At 35.1% G+C, this 18,648-nt stretch overlaps 4 protein-coding genes across 5 annotated transcripts; 3 read left to right on the top strand and 1 right to left on the bottom strand.

The window, feature by feature from the left end:
* The first annotated feature begins 284 nt into the window (after positions 1-284).
* Positions 285-6,922, top strand: LOC142530394 (uncharacterized). Of its 2 annotated transcripts, none has more exons than XM_075636219.1 (2): positions 285-442; positions 4,242-6,922. In XM_075636219.1, the coding sequence occupies exon 2, from the start codon at positions 4,380-4,382 to the stop codon at positions 6,555-6,557; it is 2,178 nt and encodes a 725-aa protein (XP_075492334.1). In that variant the 5' UTR covers positions 285-442; positions 4,242-4,379; the 3' UTR covers positions 6,558-6,922. The 2 variants fall into 2 exon arrangements, with proteins under 2 accessions (XP_075492334.1, XP_075492335.1); XM_075636220.1 differs by lacking the exon at positions 285-442 and adding an exon at positions 456-631.
* Positions 6,923-7,316: 394 nt separating this feature from the next.
* Positions 7,317-9,647, bottom strand: LOC142531961 (uncharacterized). The gene is made up of 3 exons (XM_075638246.1): positions 9,210-9,647; positions 8,323-8,574; positions 7,317-7,862 (listed from the first exon to the last, which is right to left on the bottom strand). Exons 1-3 carry the CDS (start codon positions 9,564-9,566, stop codon positions 7,512-7,514), a joined length of 960 nt encoding a protein of 319 aa, XP_075494361.1. The 5' UTR covers positions 9,567-9,647; the 3' UTR covers positions 7,317-7,511.
* Positions 9,648-12,571: 2,924 nt separating this feature from the next.
* LOC142530497 (uncharacterized) lies at positions 12,572-13,144 on the top strand. Its single transcript, XM_075636330.1, has one exon. The coding sequence runs from the start codon at positions 12,572-12,574 to the stop codon at positions 13,142-13,144; it is 573 nt and encodes a 190-aa protein (XP_075492445.1).
* Positions 13,145-15,589: 2,445 nt separating this feature from the next.
* On the top strand, positions 15,590-17,877 carry LOC142531205 (putative WRKY transcription factor 30). Its single transcript, XM_075637287.1, has 3 exons — positions 15,590-16,063; positions 16,439-16,573; positions 17,249-17,877. Exons 1-3 carry the CDS (start codon positions 15,729-15,731, stop codon positions 17,775-17,777), a joined length of 999 nt encoding a protein of 332 aa, XP_075493402.1. The 5' UTR covers positions 15,590-15,728; the 3' UTR covers positions 17,778-17,877.
* Positions 17,878-18,648: the final 771 nt, after the last annotated feature.

The raw sequence follows: 18,648 nt of genomic DNA, 5'->3' as shown, positions 1-18,648 counted from the left end.
ATATTCAAATAATATAGATGTTAAAATTTTATAAATAAAAAAAGTTGATCAAGGTTAAAAAGTATCCGGAGTTAAGAAAATACACGAGTTAAAAGGTAACCATGGTTACTCCAAATGTGTTAATTTAACCATGGTTAACTCCAACTCAAGTGAGGTAACTGAGGTAGGAACCAAAAAGTTTGTGTCCACCATGAAATGGAACCATCTCACAGCCATGGTTAAGCTATATGTGCAAATTTAACCATGGTTAACTCCAAGTCTAGTTAGATGGGAACTGAACCCAATAGTTTGTGTCACTAGGAAATGCAACCACCTCATAGCCCTATTGTTTCGATCACTTTCTCCATTATTCACTAGGGTTTTGTCCCAGTTAAGTTTGGCGGGGGAGTGGGAAAGATCAAGCAATCACTGTTCCAGCTTATTCAAATTCCGAATTTCGCGAGTAATTTTTACATTCCCTTTAATTTTTCATGTGAGCAGTTTTAAGTTGAAATTAAATTTTTATTTCTGGAATCTAGGGTTTTTGGGCAGTGTACTGAATTGAATTAGGCAGTTTGACAATCTTTGTATGATTATATTAGATCCACTGGAAATGCTCCTTTCCGTTGATTTAAGGGTTAATTTGGGATCTGTGAGTGTTAAGCTGTTTTCGTTTAATGCTGTTGAAATTAGTTTATGTTTTGTTAAGGTTTTTTGCCGGAGGATTTGAGCTACTTCATTGCCACTGTTGTTTCTCCTTAAATTTCATGTTAGATGTTAAATCTGACAAGAATACGCTAGAACAAAAAATAAGGCTAATCCTCAGCACTAGCTATCTCCAAGTGCAGGAAACACCTAAATGTCACGGTTCATGGACTCATGGTTGCGTCATGGTTGTTGGTTAATCATCATTGAGAAGTCGTGTCTTACTAGTGTCTCATGAAAATGAATAATTTTAAAATTGAATATAAGCAGTAATGTATTGGAAAGAAACTCACAGATCACTAATCATTGGAAAAGATCATATAATTGAAAGATGTACCGTTATAGTTTAGTTAGATTTAATTAGATTCTCCGAATTATGTTTGGATCTTAATTTGATGTGTTTCCATATAAATGTACATATGTAGTTTATATACATTTAATCAATAATAACATAATAAGCAAATATCAATTACTCAACGTTAATGTTGTTGTGTCATCAACTTTACGGCACTTGGTGGTAGAGGTGTGCCAGAAATTCCAGAAATCATGTGTATTGATTGGTATCCGACCCGAAAACACACTCAATCAGATATCCACTAAGACCTTTCCATGTGATATTACTGGATTAGATACGGAATTACAGATATCAAATTAAATATCCGATCAGATCCATACTTGTCAATAGCTCGTAGCGTCCCGTAGCGCAAATGTTGCCCGTGGCTGTAGCGCAAAGGTTGCCCGTGGTTATAGCGAATAGCGTAGCAAAGGTTATTTGAAAATAAAGCGCCACAAGTATATAAATATATAATATATAGCATATGCTAACATCAATTCAATTGTTCATGCTTAAATAATAAATATATAAGTTTAAAGCATCATAGTTGTCAATTGCGCATAGCGCCCCGTAGCGCAAAGGTTGCCCATGGCTATAGCGCGTAGCGAATAGCATAGCGAGGGTTATTTGAAAGTAAAGCGCCACGAGTATATAAATATATAATATAAAGCATATAGTAACATCACTTTTAAAACCTTAATTTCCAGCATAATATTCCATCAACTTTAATAGTAAAATACTAATTTCTGAAATTATTTTAAGTTTTTTCATTGAAATATCATAGAAGACACAAAAATAAAGCAAGAAATGCAGGAAAATATAATTTCCAGCAAAAACCTAACTAAGTATGCCGAAAAAACCAAAATTAAAAAGCAAAAAAAAGGACATAAAATAAGTATGTAGTTTCGCTTTGCAATAGCGCTGCTATTTCAGCTATTGCGATTGTCGCTATAGTGCGAATAGCGAGGATAGCGAGCGCTATTGCAAAGTCCATGGCGTGTAGCGGTCCGCAGCGATGTGGTGTCGCTTCGCCACGCTATTCGCTATAGCGAGGGCTACGGCTATTGACAACTATGTAAAGCATATAAAACCTCAATTCTAAAACTAGAAAAACATAATCTAAAATTCATCTTCTTCATCAAGACCGAGACCATCTCCTTCATTTGAAATTGCATAGCGCTCGACATCATTCTCTTATTCACTTCTTTCATCAAAGTCGAATTCATCCTTTTCATCTACAAGATTAAATGTAGTAGATGTTCCTATTGGCCTTTTCGGTCTAGACTTAGATGTGGCCGTCTTCGAGCTTCATGTAGGTGTAGATATGGCCTTCGAGCTTCCTGTAGGTTTAGATGTGTAGATGTTCCTATTTACCGACAACGACGTAAGGTAAGTTCCGGTGGCCGATAGCCCAATGTTCGGCGAGCCACGAGCAACAAAAGAGGAGAAACAGTGGAGAATGGTAGGGTTTATGTAAGGGTTGATTGAGAGAAGAAATGAAGAAGATTTAATTAGAAGAGGATAAGAAGCGTTGATTTCATATATTGTTGGGCCTAAAAATTGTGCAAAATGGCCCTTAAAAAATTCTGCGTTATTTAAAAAAAATGTCCTACAGCTTTTCTTTCCTATAGCGACGCTATTAACGCTATCGCCTCAAATGCTGTCGCGTTGATAGTGACGATAGTGCTCGCTATCTCTAAGTGTAGTGCGCGAAGCCCCGTGCCTGTAGCCACGGGGCTTCGCTTCGCCTCGATACGGGCAATAGCTCGCTATTGACAACTATGATCAGATCCAAAAGAATTAGTGACGTTTAGACGAGCATATTGGGCGAAATTATATTATATTCTCGTGTATTCGCAGAGTATTTCTATCCATTAATAATGTTGAAACTAATGGTATGAGAATTATGAGCACCCAATGGCTAAAGACTGGAAATTAAGTTTTTGAATTTTATATTTTAGCATATTTCCCTTGAATTTTGAATTTGTAAACTAAAAATTAATCAGATTGAATAACTTGAGGCGATGATCTGAAAGTGGATATTCATGTATGATTATGCAGATGTCTCCTTTTGGCGTATTAGAAAAGTTTCCATCCATCTAAGTTGAATCAGATAGCAAAAATATAGGTTCCATATATCATGATATATGATATATGGATACTCTAAAAATGACCATGTATTCCATCAGACACTCCCTGAATATGGTAGATGTGGGTACAGTTACTGTAAGCATCCGATGAGGAACTTTAAAAATTTGTTGGATACAGCATCCGATAAGGTCAATGGAGTATCCTGATCATGTCTGATTGGATAAGAATTATCTTAGATTTTAAAAGTAGTAGGGATCATTTTTGGCAATATTTTAAAAAATTAAGAATTTTTCATTATTAATTTTTTCAAAAAAAATCAAAATAATATTATCTGGAGTTATTGATAAAAACAAAGTGCACTTTTTATAATACGTGTGCATTATTATTTGTGATCATTAGATTGATTTTAAAATAAACTTGAAATTTAATGTGTTGCACAAAAAAATGTTTAATTTAATTGTTGACGTGTTCATGATATTTTTTGTTACTAATATACGTATGCATCATTTGTGCACGTTTATTGTTTATTTGTTTTTATCTTTATATAAATTAACCGTATCATTTTGGTTCATATTATAAATTTGAAAATTATCTAATCCAACGTCGATACTTGTTCATCATAGGTAATGATAGAGTGTCGCTGCTTCTTCTTCGTAAATTTACTGTCCGTGTTTATCCGCCTTTAGTTCTTGAGATTTATTTCAAATGTTGAGAAGATAGGGTGCTCAATAATGGGGGGCTGGTTTAAATTTTAATGTAATTGTTGTGGGCTTATCAATCTGTTGGCTGCACCGTTGCTGTTAGACATGGTGCATGCCGAGTTTTTTGCATCTTTATTTTAGTTGTGATTTCAATTATTGATTTCACATGTGGTTCCAAGCTTTTGAGGATATTACTTTGGAATTTGAAGTCATGAGCGTGTTAGTTGCCGATATGCTGTAATGACGGGGTTGCTAGGTTTATCATGATCCTTCACCCCTAGTAAATCTTGATAGTTGTCAAAAAATGACTCACATGATGTTGTTTACGAACTCAGACTGTTCTGTGAATGTTGCTTTTTAATCAGAATGGTTCTGTTCTGGGATTGTTGTATTTGTAATTTTTGTAAAACATATATTTTATCCTCTGTCAGGCTTCAGGTACTTGGAAATTATTATTTTGGAAGACCTTTGTTGCCAAACAATCCCTGTTATTCAATAGTTCTTGTTGCGACTTAAGAGTACATGCATTGATTATAAAATGAAAAACTAGAGGCATATCACTTTGAAGGATGGAGTGCAATAAAGATGAAGCCCTCCGGGCCAAATCAATTGCTAACGGCAAGTTAGAGAAAAAGGATTTTGGAGATGCGAGAAAATTTGCCTTGAAAGCTCAAACTCTGTATGCAGGGTTGGATGGCATATCCCAGTTGTTGGCGACACTGGATGTGTATGTGTCTGCAGAGAATAAGATAAGTGGGGAAGTAGATTGGTACGGAGTACTTGGTGTAAGCCCCTCGGCTGATGATGTAGCAATAAGAAAACAGTACCGGAAGTTTGCCCTCATGCTGCACCCTGATAAAAATAAATCTGTCGGTGCCGAAGGTGCATTTAAACTGGTTTCTGAAGCATGGACTTTGTTATCTGATAAGGCAAAGAGGTTGGCTTATAATCAAAGGAGGGTCTCCAAGGGGTTTCTCCAGAAGGTTCCTGTGCATAATGGTGGTCCATCAGCGGCACCCAGGGCGAATGGGTATTACAATTTTGCAAGCAGGACATCCGTTCCAGTGACCCAAAATAATTATGTGAAGGTGCCCCCTAAACCTGCTCCTACTCCTATTACTCCTACTCCTACTCCTACTCCTATTACTCCTACTACTCCTACTCCTACTCCATCCCATCAAAGAACTGATACTTTCTGGACGATATGTGATTTGTGCAAGATCCATTATGAGTATGTGAAGATATATCTAAACAATACTCTTCTTTGTCGCAATTGTAAAAAGGCCTTTAAGGCTACAGAGACTGCTTCGCCATACAATTGTTCCGATCCAACCAATCAGTTTCCTCGGCGGCAGCACCCTACTCATGGTAATCATGTTCCCAATCGAAATGCTCACGATCCTGGAAAAAATTGTGGAGCTGCTCAAAAGTCGATAACAGGCCAGTCAGGTCCAAATTCCAATAGGTATGTTAACCAACATCAGGATTCACTCTCTGGAACAGCTACTGTAGGTAGCAGAGATCCTTCCATTGCTGTAAAAGCTGCCAATGTTGTTCAACTGGCACGAGATAAGTTGAAGAGAGCACACACTGAATCACATGCCTCCTCTGGGTGGGAGGCGTATATAAAAAAGAGAAAATTAGATGAAGATGTCAGGAGATCTGGAACTAACAATAATTCAGCCCAGGGACATGGTGGATTTGGAACTTCCAGTGCGAGTGCTGGATCAAGCGTTTATGATTTTTCTGGAACATACCATAAGCCAAACATTACTAGAGAGTTGACAGCCATGGAAACCCGTAACATGCTTATGGTCAAGGCCCGACGGGAGACTCAAAAGAAGCTAAATGAATGGCAGCTGGAGATGATGTCCAAGCCTGTGACTAAAGAGAAAGACAAGATGAAAGCAAGCAAGAAAGAGATAATTCAAGGTGAGTCGTCTGCTGCCAGGATAGCTAAGGAAGCAGAAAAATATCAGGTTGACTGTGCTTCTGGTAATGCCATGAGAAATGATCCTGCAGTGGCATCCATAAATGTTCCAGATCCCGATTTTCATGATTTTGACCTGGATAGAACTGAAAGTTCTTTTGGAGATAATGAAGTTTGGGCTGCATATGACAATGATGATGGCATGCCACGTTTCTATGCTCTAATCAACAAGGTCATCTCTAGGAAGCCATTTAAGTTGAGGATCAGCTGGCTTAACTCAAAAACCAACAGTGAATTTAGTACTCTAGACTGGATAGGCTCAGGTTTCTATAAAACATGCGGAGAATTTAGGGTGGGCAAATATGAAACTTGTAAATTCATCAATGCTTTTTCTCACAAGGTTAGTTGTTCGAAAAGGCTGCGTGGAGGCATTTTATTACTCCCCAGGAAGGGTGATGTTTGGGCACTCTACAAAAACTGGTCGTCTGATTGGAGTGAGCAGACACCTGATGAAGTTATACACAAGTACGATATGGTGACGGTATTAGCTGACTATAGCGAGGATATGGGTGTCACTGTTGCTCCTCTTGTAAAGGTGGCCGGGTTCAAAACAGTATTTTTTTCAAATTTGGACCCTGAATTGATCAAGAGAATACCCAAGGAAGAAATGTTCCGATTTTCTCATCAGGTCCCAAATCATTTACTTTCTGGCCAAGAAGCTCAAAACGCCCCCAAAGATTGCCTGGAGCTGGATCCTGCAGCTACTCCGCTGGAACTTCTTCAGGTGATAACTGGGACCAATGAGGCATCTGAATAAGAAAATTCGGAAGTCGGAGAGCTCGACGTCTCTTTCCCCCAACTCCAAGAATGAAGACATCGCTTTCACTTCACAGCCATAGGAAATGATAAAGAGAGGTGCATAACATTGCTTCTGATTCTGTTGTCTTTAATATTGGAACGCTCCCCATTGAAGACCAGACAGATATTTTCAAGTTCAGTAGAATTTAATATAATGCAAACAGCACAGCTTATCTTTACATCCTTTTGGCTTAGTAAATACCGTTTTCCTTCTGTATAAACTTGTTTTGCTGCATCTTGGAGCCAACTCATTCTTTACCCTCGAAGGGGTGGTATTTTGCCAGCATCCAACACAATGATTGAATTTTTATGGTCCATATTTATTTTTCTAATATTTTTTAACGTATGTACATGAAGATTATATCATAGTTTTCAAATTTATAAAATAAATTGTAATTTAAAAAAAAACAAAAAAACCAAATTGTAATTTGTAAATTTTTTGACAATTTTAAAGAAAAAATGCTTTTTTTTGTCTGTCAAGAGATTCTTTATGTATAGTAGTAGATATTAATAATTGAATTTCTAATATTAATATAAATATAAGGTAATAATTTATTATTAGGTTGCTATTTTTTAAAAACAAAAACAAACTTGTATCAAATTATTCAATACAATCTCCCAAAAAAATTACAAGTACCTCATATACCATTAAAATCACGAGTACAAATAATATTTTTAAAATATTGATAATTCAATTTCTTTTAGTATCAAAGCATCGTCCAAGCAAGATTAGATTATCTATAAAAGTCTCGACAATGCAAGACAAGAAACAAGCATAATTCAGCCCCAGTTTTCATGAAAAACCAAATCAAAGCACAAGTTTCTCTCAGGTTTCCAAAGTGGAACACAAGATCCATGTACATTCTTATTGCTTTCACTTTTCATGCAAAAATGGAAGAAAATGTTTGATGCCCTAACCAACAAGAACATCCTTGTAAGGGGTTGTAGTCACGCCAGACTGCCCCTCCTCCACGGCAGCTGGTCTTTGCTGCCTCCACTGTTCTTCTCTAACTGGTGGCACCTGCCTCTCTCTCGGTTGCCCCTCATCCCTAGCTATTGGCCTATGTTGCCTCTGCTGTTCTTCTCCGATGAGTGGCACTTGCCCCTCTCTTATGCGAACCAAACGGTCTTGTGCACCACCCCGCAGCTTCTCTAGTCTTGGTTCACTACCATGTTGCATCTCAAAAACTTTTAGGACGTTTGCCACGCCCCCGAGAAAAAGCAATATGCTTCCGGATACACACAACCAAATCCATGATTCACCCTGCACCCATTTGTCTCATTTTAGAAGTCAATTAATCATTCAGTCCATACATTGAGCAGCCTCAACAACTAGTGTCTTAAAAGTGTAGAACATTTGATCAAGAAACTCGTGTACATTAATCAGCCTTCATTCTTTTCAGTAACCATTAATATAACTGAGACTCGTACAGAACACACAACAGTTTCTAGGTGGCTTTCACCGCCTCAGGAGCATGAAACAGGGTTTAATAGTTTATCTAAAATTACTTTCGACTCGGAAGTTCTAATCGCATTGCGTCACAACTCGACACAACATTCAAATTTAAAGTTCAAGCTACACAAATAGACATGGTTTCCACACAAAACTTGATGTAAAAATGCAATTTTTCACAAAGGTGGACATACGCGACGGGAGCAGGTCAGCATATATGAACAGAATATCACAAGCATATTCAATCGTTTTAACCAAGTGAATAAAATACCAGAAGATCCAAGCCACGGCGATCGTAACCAATCTGCTCTCGGCTGTTGATAATACCGCCGACTAGGAACAACAAGCTCGCCATCATGAATGGTATATGAACACTCTCCTGCAAGATCTGAACAGTCCCGTCCGCTCTCTCATAGATTTGACAGGAGTTGTGGATGGATCCAAGCAACCATAGAACTGGACCAGCAATAAGCATGTTTAAAGCATGTAGTTCCAACTTATTATAGTCGTATCGTTTTCCTGCCTGTCAAAAAATGCACAGGGAAAATTGCCACTATTATTAAATAAAACAGAGTCTTTTGTAGTTTGAAAGAAGTGTTTTTGGAACATAAGAAACTGATCTTGACACCAAAACTTCATGTACTCAAGGCCCCTCAACCTTGTATCAATATAGCATAGATGAGGGACAGTCAACATTATAAACTCCAAAAGTATCAAATGGAAATACCTTTGATTCACTCGACAATTTGGTAAAGAAGAAAAAAACAAATATTCATCAGTACATAAGATGCATAAATGGCCTTAATTCACAATATTTTACAATATTAGTATGAAAATGACTAAAATTACAAACCAAAGATACACGTGAAATTTGACTATACATATGACTAAAATCGCAAAGATACATCGTACCGATCAATCAAGAATGGTTTTCCCTGAATAATATATTATTTAAATCCTCGTATTTTCTATTTATTATCCAGTCATTCGTCATCCAATCCACGAGTTAATTACGAAATGGAAGATTGAATCAAAACCAGGAAATCAGATAACTGAAATTTTGCGTGAATCGGATGAATAAGCTGGAGGGTTTAACTCCAAATTCAACCGATCGAAATTAAAAGATACCCAGCAGGTAACACGTAATAAGCACGATACCTGAATGAATAGAAAAAGAGTGGCCAAGAAAAAAAGAATAGTGCCGATAGCAAAAACCAACGGTCCGGCGAATTCCACGAGCCCCAGCTGCAAATCGAGCTCCATCAACGGCAACCTGTAATCGATTCCGGCGAGATGCGCAACAAGATCATGCACGTTAACCAATAAAATTATCAACAAACCTATCATGGCCAAAACCAGCCCGTATCGAGCCTGGCTTGTCCACAGGCTCGCGAATCCACACACAAGCACGATCGTCGCGAAAACGTACAGGCCGGCGTTTATATATTCCGATCTGTTACGAGCCCATCTCGGGCCGTACATTCGGATTTCCCGGGCCGACGCAAGCTTCACCATTTTCAGCTCAGAAAACAATGGAAAAGGACTTACAATGGTGTGCGATTTCTAGATTCGACTGAGGATTTCGGCAGCACTTTTGAAGCAGCCATGTGTGGGGGTACGGGTGATGAGGTGTGAGACAGAGTTAATGGGGTTGGGCACGTGGCTACGTGCATGTCCTCCATGCAATCTCACTAGGGTAGAAAATGGGGGTAAATTATTTTCACTTTAGACTATTTTATTTAATATTAAAAAAGTCATTTAATCTAGCCCGTCACGTGTGTATGCACTGTCCGAACAAATGTTTCGTCATCCATCTAGATCATGCACAACGCATAAGACCTTCTAGCAAGTTATTGTTAATTGTTTCATGTTTGATTGTATAAAAAAAATTTAGTTATATATATATATATATATATATATATATATATGATATGCTTTTTCCAATTATTTTTTAGAGTTGAGTGACGTTCAAATTTCAATTTTAAAATAATATTAGATACTTTTAAATTATGTTATGTGTTGAGTTTTTTATAGTTAGGTCACTAATATGCAGGGGGTGGAAGGAGACTTGTGGACACTTGGGCTGTAGTTCGGGTGGTCCAATTTTTTTTTTAGTATATAACAGTTTTTGTCCAGCCCAAGTACAGTCCGGGTGGCCCAATTGTTTTTTTTTAGTATGTAATAGTTTTTGTCCAGCCCAAGTCCAAATTCTATAAGCCCATGTTCCAAAGTCCAATTGTGTTTGATATTGTGAAAAGAAAAAAAAATTGAAGACGCTTAAGAAGCTGAGAAGCGAACCCTCCTCCCAAGTCTCAACCCATCGTGTCGCTCATCTCCTCTCCTAGCGCAAGGTTTGTTTGGGCTTCAGTTGTGCATTTGATTTTTGGTGTTTATTTGTTCTTCTGGTTGTTGAATGAATCTAGGCAACTATGTTTCATGCTTCTGAATCTTTGTTGCTCTTTATTCTTTTTCACAATATCGGTTTTGATTTATGCGTGGGTGAGTGTGAACCCACCATAGTTTTAAAAAAACAATATATTGCAATGTAAAAGAAGTAAAACTTTCGATGGAAAGGGGGCACGATTTATCTCGAGCGCTGAGAGGCAAGTTAAATTTGGGTAAGAAATGTTTTTTTTTTTAAAAAAAATTAATTTGTGAGACAATGGCGTAGCAGAGACAATGGCGGAGGAAAAAGATATTCGAGATCGGAGAGTTCACCATGTTGCATTTCTGTAATGGTTTTGATTGGTAAATGCTTTGAAAATGAGAGTGTGGGAGATTTAAAGGGGGAGAAAAGTTGTTTATCGAGTATTGTCATGTTATTAACATTAAATTTATCTATGTACTCTATATTATTTGGTTCTAATCTAAATTTAATAATTTTGTTTATATTAGGTTATTTTAATGCCAAATCAAGAGAGAAAGAGGGAAAAAAATATTTTATCATTCTTTCAGCCAACAATTGATAATCCTTCATCATATGAGAGGATCGAGACTCATGCATCCATTCATATGGAGGAGCCCGGAACTCCTTCTAAATCTAAAAGAGTTGTGTTTGATGAAACTTCCCTTAAACGAGATCCTGGATTGCGTATTTCTATGTTGCAACATCCTGTTAATCATCGTGATGAAATTAGACAAACTTATATCAAAATAGGGCCATATCAACCTAAATTGTCGGAATACCCACGGTCTGAATCAGGAAAGCAGTGTCGTCAATTTCAATATACATGGTTTAAAAAGTTTCCATGGTTAGAGTACTCTCATTCGAAGGATGCAATATTTTGTTTTCCGTTCTATCTTTTTGAATTAGGTGAAGCACAAAAATCTACATTTACAATTGAAGGGTTTATAAGTTGAAAACGCGTTAATGATGGAGCAAAGTGTGCTTTTTTGTCTCACATGGGAAGTTCTAACTCGACACACAATAAATCTTCAAAATCTGTTGTTGATTTGATGAATGTCACTAGGCATATAGATGTAGTTATGAATCGAGAAACTTCTGAACATATTCAAAAAAATCGGTTAAGGCTTGCAGCAACAATTGAGTGTGTCCATTGGCTTAGTTTGCAATGATGTAGATTGAGAGGTCATGATGAATCTTCATATTCCCAAAATCGTGGTAATTTTATTGAGATGTTAAAACTATTGGGAAAATGGAATGCTAGTATTGAAGATGTTATCTTAGACAAGGCTCCGAGAAATGCAAGATATACATCACCAGAAGTTCAAAAAGAAATCTTGCATATTATTGGTAATAGAGTCAGAAATAAAATTCGTGATGAAACTGGAGATTCTAAGTTTTTTATTTTGGTGGATGAAGCGAAAGATGTATCTAACAAAGAACAGATGGCTATAATTTTGAGATTTGTTGATGCACATGGTTTTCTGCGGGAGCATTTTTTTTCAAATTGTTCATGTTCATGACACCACATCTGCAACACTCAAAAAAAAAATATGTGATGTCCTCATTAGATATAATCTAGAAATTCATAATATGCGAGGCCAAGGGTATGATGGTGCTAGTAACATGAGTGGTGATTTTAATGGATTGCAAGCTTTATTTCTTAAAGATTTCCCCTATGCATATTATGTACATTGTTTTGCCCATCAACTCCAATTAGAATTAGTTGCAGCAGCTGAAAAAGAGATCTCTATATGGCTTTTCTTTTCAAATCTGACGACTATTGTCAATCTTGTTACATCTTCTTCCAAGCGCAATGCTGAGTTACAATCTTATCAAGTTAATGAAATTGCACGTTCTGTTGTTGCCGGTGAACGCGGGACTGGGCGAGGAGCTAATAAGATTGGTACTTTGCATCGAGCGGGTACTACTCGTTGGAGATCCCATTTTGATTCTATTTGCAGCTTGATAGATATGTATGATACAACTATTAATGTGCTCGAAAACATTATCATTGATGGCACCTCTACTTCAATGCGCGGGGAAGCTGGTGGTTCATTAATAGTGATGTAATCTTTTGATTTCATTTTTATTTTTGCATTTGATGCATAAAATTATGGGGATCACAAATTTGCTTTCCCGTGCCTTGCAACAAAAATCTCTTGATATCATAAGTGCAATAGGTTTGGTCTCTACGATTAAAGAACTTTTCCTGAGATTGAGAAATGATGGTTTTGATATTCTTCTTTCATATGTAAAATCATTTTGCACAAGATTGGATGTCGATATACCGGAGATGAGTTCTCATTATAAGCATTCTGCTCGTTCATGCAAGAAAAAGGATATCATCACAGTTGAACATCACTTTCGTTATGATATATTTAATGTTGCAATAGATTTTCAGTTGGAAGAGTTAAACTCTAGATTCAGTGATGAGACAGTTGAACTTCTAATTCTCATCTCTGCTTTGGATCCAAAAGATAATTTTAAATGGTTCAACATTGACAAGATTTGTACTTTCGCTGAGAAGTATTATCCCGAGGACTTCACTGAACAGGAAATGCATCATTTGAGGTGTCAGCTGCAACATTTTGAGCTCGATGTAGTTTGTCATGAAGATTTTCAGAAAATGTACACTATCTCAGAATTGTGCCGAGGGTTATTTGAAACAAAAAAGTTGCAACATTAAGATTTGATTGACAAGTTGATCCGTCTAGTTTAACTTTGCCTGTTTCCATGGCAACTACGGAGCGTGCATTTTCGGCTGTGAAGCATGTTAAAACAGTTTTTCGTAGTAAAATGGGAGATTGTTTTCTGACAAATTCAATGATTATCTACATTGTGAGAGAGTTTGCTTCAAATATAGACTCAGATTCTATAATTGATGAATATTATACTTCGTAGAATCGTAGATCACAGCTTCAATAGTAAGATTATGTCTATACATATTATCTTTGTATATTTTAGTTTAAAAATATTTAATTTAATCATCTAAAATTAAATGAATGATTTTAGAGATATTCATTTTATTTGATCTTCATTAATTTTTCTTGCAGGATGATTGAGATATAATATTACATTGTCAATGTTTTGTCGGTTTCTGAATCTTACGAGTTCAATAACCAAAATATTGAAGATCTTGTTAATGAGGAACTGTTTGGGACTACGATGAACATGTATCATAGTTATTATTTTAATTGTTATGGATTATTTTGTTTTTTGTTAAAAAAATTTAGCTCGAGTATATTTCAAATCCTGACTCCGCCACTGCTAATATGTGTTAGATTGTATATATTTAAGCCACTAGTTCTGTTCATATTTGGACCACTTGTAAACTTCATACTCTATATGTTCATCTTTAGACGTAAAGATAGCGTATTTGTTGTCCAACATCAGTTCGATAAAATATATATATACTAACTTAAGACAATCATTCCTCTTTAAACTGACTTTTTAGTTTAATTTGACACCAAACATAAATTAAAATTCAGATTCGTACATAAGTCAAAATAATAATTTTTCAATTCTAATTAATAAATTTGTTTTTCATTGAATAAAAAAAAATAACATAAAAATATAGATGATTAAATTAATCATTTGTAATTTAATCGTAACCATCATATTTTATTCACTTTCCAAATGAAAAAAATTATCACATTATCTATATAAAATACATATATATTTAACACAATAGCATTATTGTTCCTAGTTTGTGATTACATTTAATTACAAATAAATAACAATCAAATTATTATAATCTACACAATCGCCTACACTGATAAATAATGTCTGTTTTGGAATAAAAAAAAAGAGAGTTGTTAATTAAGGATGTAATTTATGCAAGGAAAACTTTTGAATTGTCTCTATTTTACTAAAATTTAAAATTTCCTAACTGGAAATCGAAAAAAATACTTTAATTGTGTACCGTTCATTCTATAATAACTAATTTCGATTGTACCTCATCAGTTAATTAACTATCATACCAATATGGTATTCATGTGCTTCGAGCGCGAATTCGAATATTATAACAAATAAATCGACTCGAATTCAAATCTAAACCACCCGAATTTCCCATTACTATCATAGTAGAATAATTAAACGCGGTACTTTAGACTTGGGAAATACTTAATATTTGTTTAAGCTTGAATATTAATATTGCATAAATAATCTTCAAACATTATTTATTTATTCGATATTATAATATAATGCTTCAACATGTCTGAAGCGTAAACTGTACTCGTCAGTACTAAGACGACGCGTTGCGTGGTTTGAAGTGGAATTTCTTTTGTTAGTATAATTTATTGAACAATTAATATATATAATTTAGTTGGATCCCATATCTTATTTTATTTTATTTATTCATAAAATATACTAATTTAGTAAATTAGTATATTTTATTGAACAATTAATATATATAATTTCGTTGGATCCCATATCTTATTTTATTTATTCATAAAATATACTAATTTTATTTTATTTATTCATAAAATATACTAAATTAGTATATTTTACTTAATAATTAATATATATAATTTAGTTGGATCCCGTATCTTATTTTATTTATTCATAAAATATACTAATTAGTATATTTTATTGAATAATTAATATATATAATTTAGTTGGATCACATATCTTATTTTATTTTATTTATTCATAAATATACTTTTCCACTACAGTTCATTTGTCATCGGTCTTTCAACCAGTATATATCTAGTTATCTTTAAGTTTATAATTTAATTCACATTATTAATAATTAATATTATCGACGTCTATTTTTTTTCTTTCCAAAAGGCAGCTTTGTTCTTTTCTGAAATAGTAATCCTCTATTTTCCAACAAATATTTTTTTTTTAAAAAAAGCGTGGAAAGGTGAAACTTTATTATTTTTTTAAAAAAAAACTGCATAAAATTGTTATTTAATTTATTTTATATTTAAAAGAATAATTTATTCTTGATTGTTTATAGATTTTACATTGTACGAAGTGTGACTTAATTTAGATCGCGTTGGCATGTAGTGATGCGTTGAATGGTCACCACTACCGAGTAAATTGGTTCAAACCCAATTCTTATTGACCAAAAACTGGGAAAAGAAATGGTTTCATTTAATTAATAACTCAGTCAAATTTCATTGTCGTTCTTCTTCTCCTCGTGTCATCTCCTGTGTTTTCCCGTTCAAACCGAGCAAAGTTCTCATATATAATGACACCATTTTCTATTTTTTTCCCTTACCAGAATTCGAATTTGTTAGTCTGCACTTTGATTTTTTGTTCAAGAAATGGAGAAGTTTCCATCAGATTCGGTCTTGAAGAATCTCGAAAAAGAGCTGACACATGGGGGAGAGCTGGCTGGGCAGCTACAACTGCATATGAATGCGCAGTCTTCTTCACAGGAAACTCTCTTTTATCTGCTGAATGAAATATTAAATACCTACGATCGTGCCTTGTCCGTGATCGAACATGGTGGCCGTATCGCTGGCGGTGCTAGTGGCAGGGCACCGCCAGTATGCGGTGGTGTGATGGCGGCAACAATGTCTGATTCTCCCGGTACGCCACTCACCGCGAGCCCTCACAGCAGTCATTCAAATCAAGAAGATCAGGCTTGTAGGATAAGGTATAAAAAGTACTTTCTTGTATATTTCAATTCCTTCACATTTTATATACCAAAATTATACACCGTATCATATGGTCTAAAGTTGTATTTCTACCTCATATAAATCAAATTTTGGTTCCAAGTTTAGTAAACTTTTTAGATGCCCACCATAGGGTTTACCAGTAAAATGACGTATATATCAGTGTATTTTTAATTTTATATATTTATCTATTTGTGATTTTGATTTTCATGTTATGACTTGTGACGATAAATTTACTATGAGTCGCGTGATTGTTAAATAGTGATTTGAATGTTTTCTTGCCTACTTAACAAAGAGCGAGGATTAGAGTGAATTTTGTACTAAACGATGTGTGGATATCTGGTATAAATTTTCAGCGGATCAAAGGGAGTGCCAAAGTGGACACAAAAAATGGTATTATGTGGAGAGACAGCAAAAGAGAGACAGCTTGATGATGGCCACAGATGGAGAAAATACGGCCAAAAAGACATCCAACGATCCAAAAATCCTAGGTATGTATAACGTATGTGTCTGTATGTATATGTACATGTATATTTCCACTTGATATATATAACATGTTTGGACCTCAATCAAACCCATAAAATATACATGCAAAGTAGTACATATATGCAAGTGTCACAAGTTGATAAAACTAAAAAGTTCTTAGAATGCCGAGTCAACTAGTCACATTGGGTAAACCTCAATGAAAACACACAAGTTAGTTGTACATATCATATATATATATATATATATATATATAATGTTATTTTAAAGAATTAGGTTTGCTTGAGCACATCCAAGGACCTCTTTGTTGTCGTTTTGTTTTCTTTTGAGCTTTTGCCACCATATTTGTCCTTCCTCGACAGCTAAATTCTCCTTATTTATTTCAAAAGGTTACATTATTAACAGAATGTCAACTGTTTGTTTATTGATTTCACGTTCACCGATCGTCAAAATGTCAAGTAACATCGGCATATGGTTTATCTGGCACCAGGATTTCAAATTTTAAACGATTCACATCATTAAGTGCTGCTATAAGATTTTCACAAATATATATGATATCTATAAAAAGTGAATTAAAATTCGTGGTTGATTATTTTGAGACAAATGAAATAAATAATTATATATTTTGAAATATATATATACTCATAATCCCTTTTTTATATTTATATATTCTCAATTTGCAGGGGATATTATAGGTGCACTCAAGGGAAAGGTTGTTTGGCTAGAAAGCAAATACAAAGATCAGATGAAGATCCGACAACATTCGAAGTCACTTACAAAGGACTCCACACGTGCCGTAGTGATCCACCAATCCCATTCCCAATAATCCATCATCAAAATGAACCGAAAACACCTTCGATATCCCACGAAAATCGAATTAACGAATCCCAACAAGAACCATTTCTCAACATCCAAACAAGCCTTAAGATCATAGACAGTAGCTATGATAAACAATGCAATATTCCTTCAACATCAAACTTCAATCCCGAAAATGATCCCATTTTCCCTGATGACCATCTTTTGTGGGAGGATTATTTAAAGGATTTCATGTATCCCACGGCTCCCGAATTAAATTATTTCAATGATTATGAAGTGTTAATTAATAATTCACGAGATGTCGAGTCCGAGCCGAAGCCGCCTACTCAAGATGCGGATTCTTCGTTTGATAGCTCATCAGGACAACTCGGATCCAGTTTTGGCTTAGGAAATTGAAGTTACTTCCCTTCATTTTCATTATATGTTTGATTCTCATTTTTGGACTATGTTGTGATAAATTGTAGAAATATTGAAATAAGCTTCTTATTGATGTAAATATTAGTTAATATATGACATTGTTATTATTATTATTATTATTATTATTATTTTTGCCATTTTTTTTTTGCCATTTTTAATGTTATGGAGAAGTGTTTGATATCCCCATCTTTCCGACTTGACCCAGATGAGCTTTGGACCGACCCGATCAACATCAAGCCCATTAGCCGAAATGATGGGCTCATATGGAATACAATCAAGGCTAAACTAGAGGCCCAATAAATAACTCAGAGTTCGTTTCATTATCATGTGCTCTAGAACGATCCTACACGGTAGAACCCGAGCAGCTGAGCACATTATGGTCGATCAGCCGACCGAAGAATGCACCGACCCAAATTCAAACAAGTATGACAGTAAATAAAGTCTTAAAATTTTGAATAAATATTCTATAATAATAAAATAATCCCGAAAGAATATGGATATACCATTAAAAATACAAATTATTAAAGATGAGATAATATTAGATTAAATCTCCAGTTTAAGTTAACTTACAATACCAGAGTTCATACATGAACTATGACCCTTCCTACCTTTATAAATATCAGGATTCCTCGTTGTTACATTCATTCATTACTTGCTCACATAGCACTATATACTCGCACTTAAGTTTGCTATTCGGACTGACTTAAGTGTCGACGCGGGAACCATATTCGGCATCCCTTAATGTTTGTTTGTCTGTAAATGAATTCATCTCGGGAGATTATCGATCAGATTGACTTTCTGCTCGGATAATAGTGAATCAAGGGAAGCTCGGGCAGAACATTTACAACAA

This window comes from Primulina tabacum, chromosome 17 (genome assembly GCF_025594145.1).
Source record: "Primulina tabacum isolate GXHZ01 chromosome 17, ASM2559414v2, whole genome shotgun sequence".
Taxonomy (NCBI): Eukaryota; Viridiplantae; Streptophyta; class Magnoliopsida; order Lamiales; family Gesneriaceae; genus Primulina; species Primulina tabacum.
The sequence above is the reverse complement of the archived record's forward strand: the minus strand, read 5'-3'. Positions and strand labels throughout refer to the sequence as shown.

What these genes read in the sequence shown, in the direction of transcription:
- LOC142530394 (XM_075636219.1), top strand. Translation starts at nt 4,380, where the DNA reads ATGGAGTGCAATAAAGATGAAGCCCTCCGGGCCAAATCAATTGCTAAC.
- LOC142531961 (XM_075638246.1), bottom strand. Translation starts at nt 9,566, where the DNA reads ATGGTGAAGCTTGCGTCGGCCCGGGAAATCCGAATGTACGGCCCGAGA. An exon ending in CTCTTTTTCTATTCATTCAG is followed by an intron (nt 8,575 to 9,209) that starts GTATCGTGCTTA and finishes ATTTTTTGACAG; the next exon opens with GCAGGAAAACGATACGACTA. An exon ending in GCCGTGGCTTGGATCTTCTG is followed by an intron (nt 7,863 to 8,322) that starts GTATTTTATTCA and finishes AAATGGGTGCAG; the next exon opens with GGTGAATCATGGATTTGGTT.
- LOC142530497 (XM_075636330.1), top strand. Translation starts at nt 12,572, where the DNA reads ATGGGGATCACAAATTTGCTTTCCCGTGCCTTGCAACAAAAATCTCTT.
- LOC142531205 (XM_075637287.1), top strand. Translation starts at nt 15,729, where the DNA reads ATGGAGAAGTTTCCATCAGATTCGGTCTTGAAGAATCTCGAAAAAGAG. An exon ending in GATCAGGCTTGTAGGATAAG is followed by an intron (nt 16,064 to 16,438) that starts GTATAAAAAGTA and finishes ATAAATTTTCAG; the next exon opens with CGGATCAAAGGGAGTGCCAA. An exon ending in CAACGATCCAAAAATCCTAG is followed by an intron (nt 16,574 to 17,248) that starts GTATGTATAACG and finishes CTCAATTTGCAG; the next exon opens with GGGATATTATAGGTGCACTC.